Source organism: Mesoplodon densirostris, chromosome X (assembly GCF_025265405.1).
Source record: "Mesoplodon densirostris isolate mMesDen1 chromosome X, mMesDen1 primary haplotype, whole genome shotgun sequence".
Taxonomy (NCBI): Eukaryota; Metazoa; Chordata; class Mammalia; order Artiodactyla; family Ziphiidae; genus Mesoplodon; species Mesoplodon densirostris.
This window is the reverse complement of record NC_082681.1, coordinates 77,832,907-77,847,688: the sequence shown is the minus strand read 5'-3', so window position 1 is coordinate 77,847,688 and position 14,782 is coordinate 77,832,907. Positions and strand designations below refer to the sequence as shown.

Below are 14,782 nucleotides of genomic sequence, written 5' to 3'. Positions count from 1 at the left end.
ATCTCTTAAGGAGTTACCTCGCTGATTCCAGGAGGAAATTTCTTTTTCTTCTTTCTTTCCTTCTTTTCTTTCTTTCTTTCTTTCTTTTTTTTCTTTTCTTTTTTTTTTGGTGTGTGGGCATTCCTGTATCTTTTAAGGGGATCTAGTTAATGTATAATGTGATGCACAAATCACACTAAAGGGGAGGGGGTAGTGGCTCAAATGGGCAGAGAGAGAGTTTTATGTTTAAAATGTTTCTTGTCCTGCCTGAAAATAATTTTATTACATTAATTCCACTTTTGATCATTAATCTTTCAATAGAAAGCATTAGGTGATCAAGTATTTGGTCCCCAAATGCTAGGGTGGTTCTTTACATGCCTTGGGTCCATCATGTCCCTCGATGCTGGGTCCTAATAGCCCGGTTCTTTCTTTCCTTTTAGGGGGTGGTACTAGTAAGATGTCTGGCAAGGACTAACGGCCAATTCCAAGTTGTCCAATAGGACTTGCACCAATTTTACCTTGCATGTGCATTGTGCATGTCCATTATCTTATAGAGAACTATAGATGTGATCAATAGTTTCCAGTTGTTTAGATATCATTATCTTAGTAGGAGCAGGTGATACACAGTGCAAAAAACAAGAAACTAAAACTTTATAAGTTACACAAACTGTAATCAAAGTTGGAAATAGGAGCAACAATATCATTAGTAAAGATTTAAGCCAATATCCTCTTGAACCATACCATTTTCCTAGCATTTCCCTTAAACTGGGAAGACGATCATTCAGAGTGGAAATCCAATTTTTCATACGCATCATAAGCGGGGGTTGCATTAGAAGACTCATCAGGTATAAAAACAAAACGTTCACTATGTATTACAGCATAAGCTCCCCCTTGGGAAGCTGTTAGAATATTGAGGGCCATGCAATTCTGTAGGACTGCTTTTCTCATCATGGAAATTTCTGAACTGAGCAAACACACGGCTTGGTTACTATCATTTAAGGCTTGCTGGGTGAATTTTGTTAAAGCCTCTATATGAGTAATGATATCTTCTATTCCAAGTGAAGGAATAAATATTGCAGCCAAATAATCATACCATTGGAAAACTGATTGAACCCTACATGCCCACATTGAAAGCAGGATGACAGCGGCTGTTTTCAAGGCTACCTGTAGGTGACATTGAGCCTAAAGGAAACCAATTGTACACCTTCCTAACCAATCTGGGGAGATCCAAGGTCATAAATTTGTTGTATAAACCTATTGGGTCCTGTTAGAAGCTATCCCACAACTTTAACATCTAGTGAAAACTGTCTTTCAGACATTGAAACATACACCCAAAGGTTATCAAATATTAGGTAGGATTCATTTGGGATTTAAAAACATTTACTAATGTGTATCTGAGGCCATCGTTCTGCAACTTGCAGTTTGAAGTCAGGAGGATGCTTTCTTCTTTTAGTGTCTCTCTTGTGGTTTGATGATTTTCTTCAGTGTTATGTTTGTGTTCCTTTCTCTCTAGTTATGGTAGATCTATAGTAGGTCTTTGATCCATGGAGTTCATTTATGTTGACCTATAACTATTTGATTGAAACCGATAGTCATTAAGTTCAAACATATTCTGAAAGCTCTACATTTTTTACTCACCTCCCAGCATTTTGTGTTTTTGATGTCATATTTCACATCTTCATGTCTATCATTTAACTGTTTATTGTAGTTACCGTTGATTTTACAATTTTTGTCTTTTAACCTTTGTACTAGCTTATTTAACTGGTAAATACCCAGCCTTTATGATATAATTGCTTCACCAGTATATTTTCCCCGTCCTTTAATTTCTTATTTCCTGTTGTAGCCAGTGTTTTTTTTTTTTTTTTTTTAACTTCAAGAAGACCTTTTAACCCTTCTTGTAAGGTTGGTTTAGTATTGATGAGCTCTTTTAAATTTTGCTTGTCTGAGAAGCCTTTATCTCTCCTTCAATTCTGAATGATAACCTTGCTGGGTAAAGTATCCTAGGTTGTAGGGTTTTCCCTCTCAGCACTTTAAATCTTATCATGCCACTCCCTTCTGACATGCAAAGTATATGCAGAAAAATTAGCTGATAGGCTTATGGGACTTCCCTTGTATGTGACTCTTGTTTTTCTCTTGCTACCTTTAGAATTCTCTCTTTAACTTTTGCCCTTTTAATTATATGTCTTGATGTGGGTGTGTATGGGTTCATTTTGTTTGGGACTCTCTGTGCTTCCTCTGTGTTTCTTTCTTCAGATTAGGGAAGTTTTCAGCCATAATTTCCTCAAATACATTTTTCAACCCCTTTCTCTCTCTCTTCTCCTCTGGGACCCCTATAATGCAAATGTGAGTATGCTTGATGTTGTCCCACAGGTCCCTTAAATTATTCTCATTAAAAAAATTGTTTTTTGCACTTATGATTGAGTGATTTCCATTATTCTACTTCCCAGACTGCTTATGTGTTCTTCTCTGTCACCTAATCTGCTGTTAATTCCCTCTAGTGTATTTGTAATTTCAGTTATGCTATTCGGCTCTGACTTGTCCTTTTTATATTTTCTAGTTCTTTGTTAAAAATTCTCACTGTGTTCATCTATTCTTTGCCCCAGTTCAGTTAGCATTCATATTACTACTGCTATGAACTCTTCATCAGTTAAATTATTTATCAGTTTCCTTAGGGTTTTTTTCAGCATTTTTTCTTGTCTTTAATTTGAAACATGTTCCCCTGTCTACTCATCTTTTTAAAACTTTCTCTGTCTCTATGAAATTAGGTGAGACAGTTATCTATCCCAGTCTTGAGGGTGTGTTCTTGTGTGGGACCATCCCTGTTCAGTCTGCATGTGCCCAGTGGCTCTGGAGGGAGAGCTAGATATGAAGTGAGCATGGGCTGCATCTTCCCCTAGGGCGTGGTGGCAGTCACTGCCCGGGTGGGAAACAGGTCTGGAGTTGAAGGGGCTAGAGCCAGAATAAGGTGTGAGCTGGGGCTGCTTCTCTGCTCAATGGCCCTCACTGCCCTTTCAGGTGTGGGGTTGGGACCTGAGGGGCCAGAGTTAAGAGCCCTGAGGAAGTTGGGTTTCTCCCAGGTGTGATGGCAGTCTCCACATTGGTCTGGGATATAGCCGGGTCCTGAGGGCTTGGGGCAGTATTTCTCTTCTGGTTTCACTTTTCCCCCAGTGTGCACACTGTGGTTAGAGGCTAGAGGGAATGGGCTCTGAGCCAGAGGGCTTCAGGCCGGAAGGGATGGTGCCATACCACTGAGCTGGTCCCATACCCTCCATAGTGTGCACTGGGAAGCGAGTTCCTGTGATGGTGGTCTCCAGCCTGTACTTAGCTTCACACTCTCCAGAGTGTCTGCAGGGACACAAGACCTGGAATGACTGTCTCTACAGGTTAGAGGCAGGTCCAAAGTCTACGCTGGCTCTGTTTCCTCGAAGTGCACACACACTCATTGGTAATGGCCTCAGCTCAGTGGGGAGCAGTGCCGAAGCAAGAGGGGCTAGAACATAAGCCTGGTACAGGCTGGACTGGTGGGGGGGCACTGGGTACATCCTAGGAATCCAGCCAGAGGCCTGGGCAGCAATCAAGCCCACCTCCTCCAGGGAGGGGTTTGAGTGGATTAAGTCCCACGAATGTCCTTTTCTGACCCTGAGGTCTGTGACTGCCCCATCCCACATGTGGTCTGTCCACCTGAGCTCATGCCATGGACTCTGGAAGCGAGTCACTGTGAGAATATGGGGGAAGGGTGGACTCAAGTGCTCCCCATTGTCCAGGCGCAGTCACTCCTTACTTCCCATCCTCACTGCGCCCACCCTGCCCCTGTCCCGGGTAGCTCATGTTGGGTGGTCTCATATATGGGTCCCCTGATTCTAAGATGAGCTACTCTGAGGAGCCACTCTTCCCAATCTCACTCCATCCACACCCACAGTAGCTGTCAGACATCATAGGATCACAGAGTAGGATCGAGAGCCTCCTCCAGCGAATCCAACATTTCGAGCATCCCAACACCCTGTCGTGGAGTTTGGTGACTTCTGCATCCTCCCCCGCCTATGCTTTGGGAATTTAACGACAACCCTTGAACACAACAGATCCGACCCTTGCTTTTGCTCATTCAATGCCTTACAGAACCTGGACCAGCCTCTACTCTTTACTCCCTGAATCACATCTTTCTCCCTCAAGGGAGATTATCCCTGATTACTTTTATTCACACACAGGGGCACACAGTCACCAACCTTGAATGTCCTATCTACCATCATACCCCCTTTTGTGTAGTAAAACACCGGTCGTTTGGGAAGGGCGCCAGGCAGAATCACCGCACTCAAACACAGATCTGTCCCTCTGAGTCTCAGGCTAGTACAGCCCTGGGTCCCGGCTGAGGGAAGGAAGTGCTCCCCAACCTCCAGTGAGGGGGAAATTGAACATGGAGCTCAGACTCAATCTCGTGTGTCCTAGAGAGGCAGTCTGGGAGATTGAGCTGGGACACAGAAATATAATTTCCAGGAAAATGTGTCATGGGGCTGGTGGAAGAGTATTTGACAGGGACCATGCAAGAACACAGACCTACGAACCACACTTGCCATAGAACCTGACGGGCCAATTTCCACTCAAGGGTATAGAGACGACCAGGCTGGAGGAGGGTGGTCAGCTGGTGAGGGCAGGGAGGATGTGAATGCTTCCAGAGTGGAGCTCTGGAAGGGGGTCATGAGTTCCTGCTGATGGGCGGGGGGTGAATGGCAGAGATGAATGGGAACCACCAGACCCCAAAGGAGGAGGGTGGTTTGGAGAGAATTAGAAGAGGGCCTTCGGGGGCAAGGGAGGATGTGTCGGTGTGGCCAGGGAGAGCACACAGAGGACCCAGACCTGGGGCAGTCCGCTGACTTGACTGCAGGGATGGTAGCAGAGGCTGGTCCAGAGTCCCCACCACAGGATGCGACAGATACTGTTCTGGAAAAGGCTCTGACGTGGAGCAGTGCCCCGCCCCGGCCCCCTAACCCTACCCCTACCCCTCCAGAGAGAAGGCAGAACACATAATATGAGAGGTACTTTATTTGGAAACTGCTGTGAAACTGGGGAGGGGGCAAAACAAGGGTAGAGGAAGCCCTAGCTGAGGCAGAACAGGAGGGAACGAGCTTGGCCACAGCTCCCGGGCTCCAAAGGTACCAGCTGCCCCTCCTGCAGGAAGACGATGGGCTCAACCTGTAAAACAGCAGAGTCAGGGAAGAGCCTCAAGCCAGGGCCAGCCCCCAGCCCTGCTCAACAGCCAGGACTGTGGGAAGGGGTACGGTGTGTGTAACACTCACTTCAAAGTGTCAGCATCGTGAGAGCCATGTCCTTCATGGTGTCTGCAACAGGGACAGGCATTAGTAGGCACTCCAGAGAGAGGGATATGGAAGCCCGTCCCCTATCCCCGTGAGGAACCGCGTAGCCCTGAAACCTGAAACCCCCTCCAGACCCGATGCAAAGAGCTCTGGGCCAGATCACTCCCCACCACCGGAATTGAATGTGGAACTGGCTCCTAAAGGGAAACAAAGTGTGCCAGCAGCTCTGATGCTGTGGGCCGTGCCACAACCATTCAGATCTCGTCACACACACAAACAAACAATCCAACAAGAACCTTAGAAGCCACACCAAGCAGCAGTTCAAGGGAAAATCAACGAGGCATCTCTAAAAGTCCTATCAGAAGGAGATTCCCTAGGACGGGTCTGGTTGGCAAAGTGTGCATGCAGTCCAGACAGTACTTTGCTGCTTGTACACACGCCCAGTTGTACATGCACAGCCGGCTCCAGGGCCAGGCCTGCTAGGTTCTCCTCCCCACAGGGATGTTGGTCCCTGCGAGGCTGACTGAACCTGCAGCCCACCCCCACCCCAGGTGCCCACCCGGGTTCTGAACTAAGATACCGCTCTCCGTCCCTGGTTCCTCATACCAAGTTTCTTCTTAAGGGCGTCTACTGCTCTCTGTAGCACGAGACACTAGGCCAGCAGACACAGGAGGAAGAGAAATGATTAGTATAATCTGGCCTCCTCTCTCCTCCACCTTCTCCTCTCCACCGGGCCCTGCACCCCAAAGCCGGGTGGCTAGACTGGCAAGCGCTCCTCAGTGGAAAGCAGGTGGGCTCCCTCCATGGGGTACGTGATGGGGTCAGGGGAGGGGGGCCACATATATGTCAGCTGAACTTGGACCCAGATCCCACCCTCGAGTTTGGGCCTGCATTTCCAGGAGCCAGAGGAAGCATTACCGAAGGACAGCCCGGCATTCCCAGTGGCTGCTGCGGCGTTTCCGGTCTTGGGGGATGGTCAAGTGGCTCCCAGTCACCTGAGAGGGAAAGGACACACAATCCAGCTTCGCAGGCTCCCAGTGAGGTGGAAAGGGCCAAGTGGGGTCTACCGTGAGGTGAGGCGGCACCACCCTCTGCTGGCGACCAGCCGCCCCTGCTCTGCCCAGAAGCCCGAACCTTCTCTCTGGGCCTGCCTCCGCTGTTACCCGGGGGCAGCCATTTCGCCATTGTGGTCCCCAAGCTATGTGCCTCTGGATTCGCCCCTCCCAGGGCTGCAGCCACAGCCAGCACGTGGGAGAGCAATGTGGGCGAAAAGGACTTAACAGAAAAGGCTGTTCCCCTGTAAGGCTACACCCGGAGGAGCTGTGTGTGGCACTGCCACCGATCAGCCGCGCCGCACAAACCCCACACACAGGATGATGTGGCTCAAGGCCAGCCCTGCCAGCACCCCGTCTCCTGTGGGAGAAGCTGCCTGAGAGAACGGCTGTGCCCCCAACAGAGACAGAGCCAGAGGTTTCTGCCCTCCACCCCTCTCCCCTCCCCTCCTATCAAACCCACGACACTCACCTGAGGGGGCAGGCCCCCTGGGCATGACTTCTCCCTGGTTCAGGGCCAAGGGCTCTGAGTTTCCTGGATCTTGGGGGCCTCTGGTGTCGACGTCGCCACTGCTGGCTTTTCCACGATGCATGCGCAGATAAGGTGTCCCTGGCTTGTGAGCTGGCAGCTGAAACAAAAATTTTTCACCGATTTGGACTAAGGAAGTGTGTGTGTGTGTGTGTGTGTGTGTGTGAGAGAGAGAGACAGAGAGAGAGAGAAAGAGAGAGAGAGAGAGAGACAGAGAGAGAGAGAGAGAGGGAGAGAGAGAGAGAGAGAGAGAGAGAGAGAGAGAGAGGAGAGAGAGAGAGAGAGAGGGAGAGAGAGTGTTGTGTGATTTGGGCCGGGGTGAGGCAGGGAATTGGGAAGGGAATTGAAAGGCTGATCTCATTAGCACTTTCTCCCTCCGTCAGCCCCAGGCCAGCAGGCAGAGGTGATCTAGGGACAACAGTGGGGCACTGAGTAAGCCCAGGGCCCCTGCAAGGAAGGTCTGGGGAACACCTAGGAGATAGGATTCAGGAAGCTGGTGAGTCTAAATACTGAGGCTTTTCGGGGAAGCTTTTAAGGGATCCCCCGACCCAATTCAGCTACCAACCCTCCCTTCCATCCCAGCCCCAGTCTCTCAGAGGACGCTGGAAACAGGCCAAGGGTGGAGAACCAGGCCCAGCACACCCGAAGTGCTACCTTACTGTTTGTCCCTAGTAAAAGGAGCCCGATCAGGCATCATAATGACCCAGTGACCGAGGGGCACCCAATGACGACCCCTGAGGGGTGGACAGAGGCAGCATGGGTGAAGACGTGTGCTCTGGGTGCGGTGGGGGCGGGGAAGAGTGGGGAGAGAGGAGGAGCCTGGCCTACTCACTTGGCCCTTTGGGGCTGGGTCTCTATTTGGGTCCTTATCTTCTCCCGCCACAGCCTCAGACTCCCTTGTCCACGTGACCACGGATTTCTTCCCAGCGCTGGTGTGCTTGGCCTGTTTGGTTCCAGAAGGGACCAAGGTATACCTCTTGGATCTCCCAAGCAGCGGAATACCAGAGACTGGGGGGAAGGTGGCCGGTTCCAGCGGAGGTGCCCAGATTCGCTGCCCCCAGGAAGGGAAGTTTTTCCCCAGGGCAAGTGTGGAGGCTCCCCCGAGGGATTTCTTCTCCAGGGTCCCCTTCTTCCTAGGAGTGACCTGCGGCAGGCCACCTGCCGTAGCAGCAGCAGCAGCAGCTCCCGGGTAGCTGGGCTTGCTGCCCCCGTTCCCCCAGAGCACGCTCTGCATTTTCTTAGGGGAAGAGATGCCCTGCTCTCCCACGCCCTGCCTTTCCACAACCGAAGAGAGTCCTCGCAGAGCCGAGGACAGGGAAGAGCCTGTCACGGGAAGGAAATTCTCCCTGACTTGGAAATTCGAGTGACTGGGAGTGTCCCCGGGATCCTCGGGTCTGCTGGGCTCGGCCTGGCCTCCTCCTCCGGAGTAAGTACTCACCGTCATCAGCTCTGTGTCACTGAACTCATCTGAGGACTCGGAGTCGGATAGCAGCAGGCCCAGGGCTTCATAGGAGAACCGCTGGCGATCCGCAGCCACGTTCAACCTACGCTTAGTGGCTCTCTTAGGCTTCCCCCAGGCCCGACCCGCTTCGGGCCCACTGAAGTGGAGAGGGCCGGCCAGAGCCGGCGGCGCTTCCCCACATCTCTGGGCGGTCGCTCCTGGACCGCCGGGACCCGCCTCGAGGCCGGCAGACACTTCGAAGGAGGTACAGGGCTCCACCAACGGGTACCTGTGGAAGCCCAGCACGTCCCGGTCGTACAGCTGCTGCGTGGTGCCCGCCTCAGACTCCTCTAACAGGTCCAGGAGGTCCCTCATGTCGTCATCCGGGGAGCCAGGTCGGCCTTCGCGGCCACACAGCCCCGGCCCTCCCGCTTCCAGCATCTCCCGCTCTGACTGGAAGCCCTTGGGATCCGGGCAGCCGCTCCCGCCCCCGCCGCTCGGCGGCTTCCTGGGCTCGGAGCCGCGGTCGGGTCCCCGCGGAACTGCGCGGCCGGCCGGGCGGACGCCGGCCTGCTCCCCGCCCTCTGGGCCGAAACCCGTTCCCCACACAGACACCTCATCTGGGGAGCTCATGTCGTGACCCAGGCGGCCGCGGAACCGGGGCGACTGTTGATGGCCCGAGTCGCGGTCGCGGTCACGGCGGACGAGGTGGGCGGCGCTCAGAGGGCAGCGTCAACCACCTCAGGCGCTGCACGAGCTCGCCTCAAACGAAACGGCGTGCGACTTTCAGCGCACCTCCCACGCCCGCGACGCGGCCTCCTCATTGGTCCGGCCCCCACCAACCAGCAAGCGCCTTGTTCGCCTGTCCCCTCGAGGCCTAACCAATGGGGTTGAGAGCCTCTGCTTTGCCGTCAAGCCCGTGGGCAGTCCGAGCAGTTGGCTGGTGAAGGGGATGGTGGGAGTGCCTCCCTCTGTCAAGACTCTCGGCCCGCCTCCTCCTGTCCCGCCTCTCCTTTCCAGTTAGAGTCACAGCTCTAAGCCTCCGTTTTCCATCTATACAGGGGGTCGGGGAGTGAGGGCGCCGGGCTCCAGGGGTGGTGAGGATGAAATGTCAAGATGGAGGCACTGGATGCCTAGCACGCGCCGAAAGCATTTGCCAGCCTCCCTTCCACCACAAGCCTTACGACCCAACAGGAGAATGGGCATGGGAGTCCCTCAGTCAGTGATCAGGGGTCAGCCAGAGAGCAAAGGGATCATATTTTCGTTCTGTAAGTTTTCTGTCTCAACTGCTCCATCAAATGTGGCTCAGTAAACGTCATTGGCAGGCGGGTTTGGCGGACAGACTGGGGTTGGCGGAAAGATTGGGGTTGGCCTCGCTCCATCAGCCCTTCCCCCTCTCTGAGGCAAATTCAAAGAAGAGGAAATCGCAGTGGCCAGTTACACCCCAAAAGATGCTCGCCACTGCTGATCCTGGAGATGTGAACTAAAACCACGAATCGGGTTTCACACACTAGGTTGACATCCTTCAAAGAGCTTAACCATTTCGAGGGCGGGAGAGGTGAGGAGCAGACCCCTGTGGCGGTGGTGCAAGAGACCCATTTGGGAGGTAATTTGGCAGAATCCATTGAAAGCAACTTAGTGCCAGCACGAACTCTGTGCCTGGCACTCTTCTAAGTGCTAGGCATAAATAGTAATGCATCAGCGTGACACTCCTAGAACTATAGTACCAACCATTACTGGCCTCTTACCGGTGAGCAAACAGGCACTGAGAGGTTCAGCCACTGGCCCAAGGTCATTCGGCTCGTGGGGATCAGCGGCAGGATTGAAACCAATCAATCTGACTCCAGAGTCCTTGCTTTGAGCCGAAGACCTTAAAAAGGAAGAAAAAAAAATAGGTATTTCCTCTATGTTCCGGCAAGTCCGCTGCCTGGTACTTCTTCCGGAGACACGCTGGTACCTGTAGTGTACTCCTAGAGCCCATGCACAAGGGTGTTGGTGATGGGAAAAACTGGGAGCACTCCAAATTCCCATCAATAAGGAAATGGATGAATGCAACGTGGCTTAGCATCCAGTAGCATAAAGTGTGGCAGTCCAACGGAATGCATGAGGCCATTCTCACAGCTTTCCAAAGCATCTGCCTGACTTCCAACTGCAAGTTGCAGAACGATGGCTTTGGATTCACATTTGTAAGTTAAATCACTTGCGTGCGTGGGCACACACACACACCAGTCAATCCTATGTAATATATGAGAATTCATTTAAGTATATGTACAAGTATGTTTTAAAGTTTTGAAGGACGCACAACCAAGGCCTACCAGTTGTGATGGCGGTCGGTGTGGATAGCCAGGTGTCTCTCAATTTTTCTTGGAACTGTCAGTTCTCAGCTTCCCTGAGCTGAGCAGTACTGATGTCTGGGGAGTGGTGCCTCCCTTGGTTTCTCTATGGCCCATGGGTGTTAGAATTTCCCTTGTCTGCCACCCAACTCCTACTCTGACACCCCTCCATTCCTCCCGTACCTTCCTTCTGCTCCTTCCCGTTCATACTCCTCTGTCTTCAGTCACCTCTCTCTCCTGCATCCTGCTCTGGCTGACCTCCTGGAGAGTCCTGGCGTGTCTGAACCGCTGTTGCCTGTGGAACTCAAAGGCCCAGTTTTCTGGGCCTGAGTTTCTGCACCTGAGAAGCTGGCCATGCTGGAGAAGTTACAGAGCAGGGGAGACTGGGTGCACTGTAAACCTGCAATCCTCCTCCTCGAGCCTGCCCCCGATGGTGCCTGCCTGTTTGTGGATACCGCCCTCTTCCACTTCTCCCAGTGACTTTTTAAGGCATGGTGTGCTATTTCAAATATGTTAAAATGGATAAGGAAGGATATAGCAAAATCTCCTGCATCCACCAGCATCCTATGAAACATTACCAGTGGATCCAGTGGAAGCCTCCATCTTCCCTCTCACCATTTCCATTCCCTTCCTCCCTCCCCCATAGAGAGACTCCCAGAACTTCTCACCTTCTCCACTCTCTTCGTCCCTGTGGCTCTCCTACTTCCTCTTCCCATACATCTCATACGTCTCCAATGATGTCACTAATCTCTGCTTTACCCCGCTATGCTCACCGGGATCCAATACTGGTTTTGATGTACTCTCTTGGCCTGGGGTGGGAGCCAGTGGCAGAGGTTCCTCTTGGCTTTCCCCACCGTGATAACTCTTACTCCACAGACCAGTGACCCAATGTGTAGGTCATTGCTCCAACTGCCAAGTGTATCACTTAGAATTATCAGCTTGGGGACTGGAGAAATGACCGCTATTTTGGTCCAGGGACTCATTCAGCTCACTGTGAACTGGTCTCTATCCTCAACTCCTTTTAATGTTAGGGCCTCATAAGCCCCATTCTAATGGGGCCCCATCATGACACTTTGGGCCTCCTGGATCAATGTCAGCTCAGATCCTGTGTCCAGTAGTCGTAGAAGTGTCTGGATCTTTTTCTAGCCTCAGTGTACAGTCACCTGAGAAATGGCAGTCATTCTCTTTAGGGATGGACATAACCCCCTGCCTTGTTTCTGGATCCTTCCTCCTCAGGACTCATCCACCTCTTCAGTGGGGCCAGTCTCTGAATTGGCTCAGGACCAGGAACTGAGCAGGAGACTGTGGCTTTTTAGTGGGATGATGGCCCTCTTTCTCTTGCATTCTTGCCTTTTGCTGGCTGTAGTTGCCCCTAGGGAGCCATGCTGTTTGAGCCATCTTCTCAGCTTTCTGCCGGTCAAGCAGGCACTCTTGACTGCCCCTCTGACCTTGCTGGTTGTTACTGGAAATGTGGTCGGCTGGCATCTCTTGGTTAAGAGCTGCCCTCTGCCCTCTATTATGTCAGAATTCCTTTGCTCCCATGCGTGGTAATGAGCCCAGGTCGGGACCACTTTCCTTCCATCATTGGCATTGGCCCGCAGAGGGGGAGCAACCACCAAACTTCTAGTGATGCTGGGTCCCCTCTCACCAGAACACTCCTGATGGCTTTGGTGAGTGATGTGTCCTTTCAGCCCTACAGTGGGACATAACCATGAGGCCATGTGACTGGCCTCACCTTTTCTGTCCGTTCTAGCATGTCTGCATCACTCAACCTTTTTGTTCCTTCCTCTACCATCTGCCAATCCAAGGCAGGCATTTCCACTTCTCTCCTTATGGGCCATCACTTTCTCAAAGTTTCAAAGGGCCAGTCTGGCAGTGAATTTCCTCCATCTCCTGGAGTCCTTGCCAGTGTGTTAAATCCCATGGCATGAGAAAGCTCCTCTGCTCAGTAAAACTTGCTTATCCACTCATATTCCTGTCCGCTTGATCCAACCCCCTCAAAATCCAATCCCAGGGATATTGCCCTGCTCCTGCCAGTACAGGCTTGTTATTTCTTGGTGTATAATTTCTTTTTCCCCTTATCAGGCTTGGCATATCCCAGTGAGTTTATGGAGAAGAGATGATGGTTTCCCTGGGAGAGGCGTCTGTCACTTTGTGGGGGAGCAGACTCTGTAGCATCTACCAGCACAGGACATGTGTTAACTCTTGCTAGGGAAGAAAGGGTCACCCTGCAAACTTGGAAGCCTCAGGACATTTGGATCTGATAAGCCAACGTTTGGAGACATCCATGCCAATATACTCGGCCTACATTTCAGAGTCTGAAGATTTTCCAAAAAGGGCCCTGACCTTCCCATAACAGGCCTGTGTTTGTCAAGGATGTATACATCTCTGGAGTTCTGCACTTATTGTTATCACATAATCTGTGAGCTACTCGGCTGTCTCTGCTCTTCTTCTGCAGGAGGCAAGGGCATTTTGTAAGCCACCAAGAAAACCCCATGAGTCTTACACTTGGCCCTTAACTGTTTGGTAATGTCCCTTAGTTTCTCATTATGCCTTTGCACGGCGCCAGTATAACAGTGATGAACAGCCGCCTCTGCCCTCCCTATAGACATAGTGCCCTCCCTACCATTCAAAGGCCTGAATCATCTCACAGGCCACAGTAAGACCCTCCACTGGGATATTTTTCAAGGTACGTATGGATAAAACCTTAAGGAATCAGGAGGTAACCTTGTACTAGAGATTATCCATGCCCCACATAACACTCAGAATGGTACGCTCTTGGTCATTTGGGCAGTGAGTGAGCTGGTCCATAAACCCCATCTTATAGCTAACTTCTCAGACCATGCCTGGTACCACTTTTGTTAGTTTGGGTCCTCCAAAAATACGGACGCCAAGGCATGATTGGACATGAACGAACATGATGGGAGAATGGCATGTGAAGGATAAAGGAGAAGGAGCAGGAATGAGTCTTCATGGTGCGATGCAGGTCTGACGTCTGTAAGAGAGATGTGGGGAAAGGAGGGTCAGATAAGAAGAATCTCAGATGCAGTTTCATTCTAACACTAAACTTTAGTTCAGTTTAGCTTAGTTTGTTCAGGCTCATGTGGAGTCCCCAGCCTACAGCTGCCATTTAGAGGAGTCCCTGTCCTGAAGCAGTATGCCCCTGCCATGCTCAGTCTCTGGCTGGGAGCTACCCAGAGGATGTGGGATCTTGGCACAAACAATGGTGGTGCCAGAGAAGTGGTAGCTGGCACTTGCCAATCTACTATGTTCCCTGCAGTGGATCGGAGGGGCACGTTTCTATGGCCACCACAAGGAAGCAGAAGTCAAAAATGACTAACATTTCCGTTTTGAGTGACTTTGTGTGGGGAGCATAGGGACACAGGAAGTAAAGAAAGATTGGGAGGGAAATGATGGGATTTTGGATACATTAAGGTTGTGTTTCTTATAGGACATGCAGGTGGAATTAGCCAGAATGCACTTAGAAATTTAGTTCTGGAACACCAGTGAGGGGTCAGAGCTAGAGAGAGATACAGATTTAGGAGTCATTCATTTCCTCAGTAAACTTTTATAGCAGTGTTTTTTCAAACATCACCATAACCTTAGAAGTTCCTTGCATGTAAGCTCCAATTCCTTTCCCTTCACCCTCCTCAGAAGTAACCTCTATCCTTTGTCTTCATCATTCCCTTCTTTTTCTTTAATTATTGTCTACATAGGTTCATATTCCTAACAATTTTGGTTTTGCTGCATCCTTTGGTCTTTATGTAAATGGAATCATTTGTATTGTTTCTGACTTCTCCCGTGTGATACTGTGTAACTGAGATTCATCCCTGTTGTCGCATGTGGCAGGCAACTGTTCATTTTCATTGCTGTACGCTGTTCCACCAAATGAATATACAGTAGACTCTCATTATCTTGATAGTTATTTGCAGTCTATAAAGTTGCCATGAACACTGAATTAGGCAATCCTGAAACATTGCTCCTAAGGGAAATATAATTTCAAGTTCCTACCATCCGCTGGTCACAACATTTTCATCAACTGATCGCTGCATAATCATGTTTCATGTGTGTTTCTGTTTAAAGGCACTCTATTTAATATAAATATTATTGATTCATTAACATTGACCTCACAGCCAACA

The 14,782-nt window shown here is 50.7% G+C and overlaps 1 protein-coding gene across 1 annotated transcript; it reads right to left on the bottom strand.

Moving 5' to 3' along the window:
- Nucleotides 1–2,872: 2,872 nt before the first annotated feature.
- On the bottom strand, nt 2,873–8,943 carry LOC132481643 (uncharacterized protein CXorf49 homolog). Its single transcript, XM_060086481.1, has 6 exons — nt 7,702–8,943; nt 6,813–6,969; nt 6,207–6,729; nt 5,271–5,312; nt 3,245–3,324; nt 2,873–3,168 (listed from the first exon to the last, which is right to left on the bottom strand). The coding sequence occupies exons 1-6, from the start codon at nt 8,941–8,943 to the stop codon at nt 2,873–2,875; spliced, it is 2,340 nt and encodes a 779-aa protein (XP_059942464.1).
- Between the last annotated feature and the right edge of the window lie 5,839 nt (nt 8,944–14,782).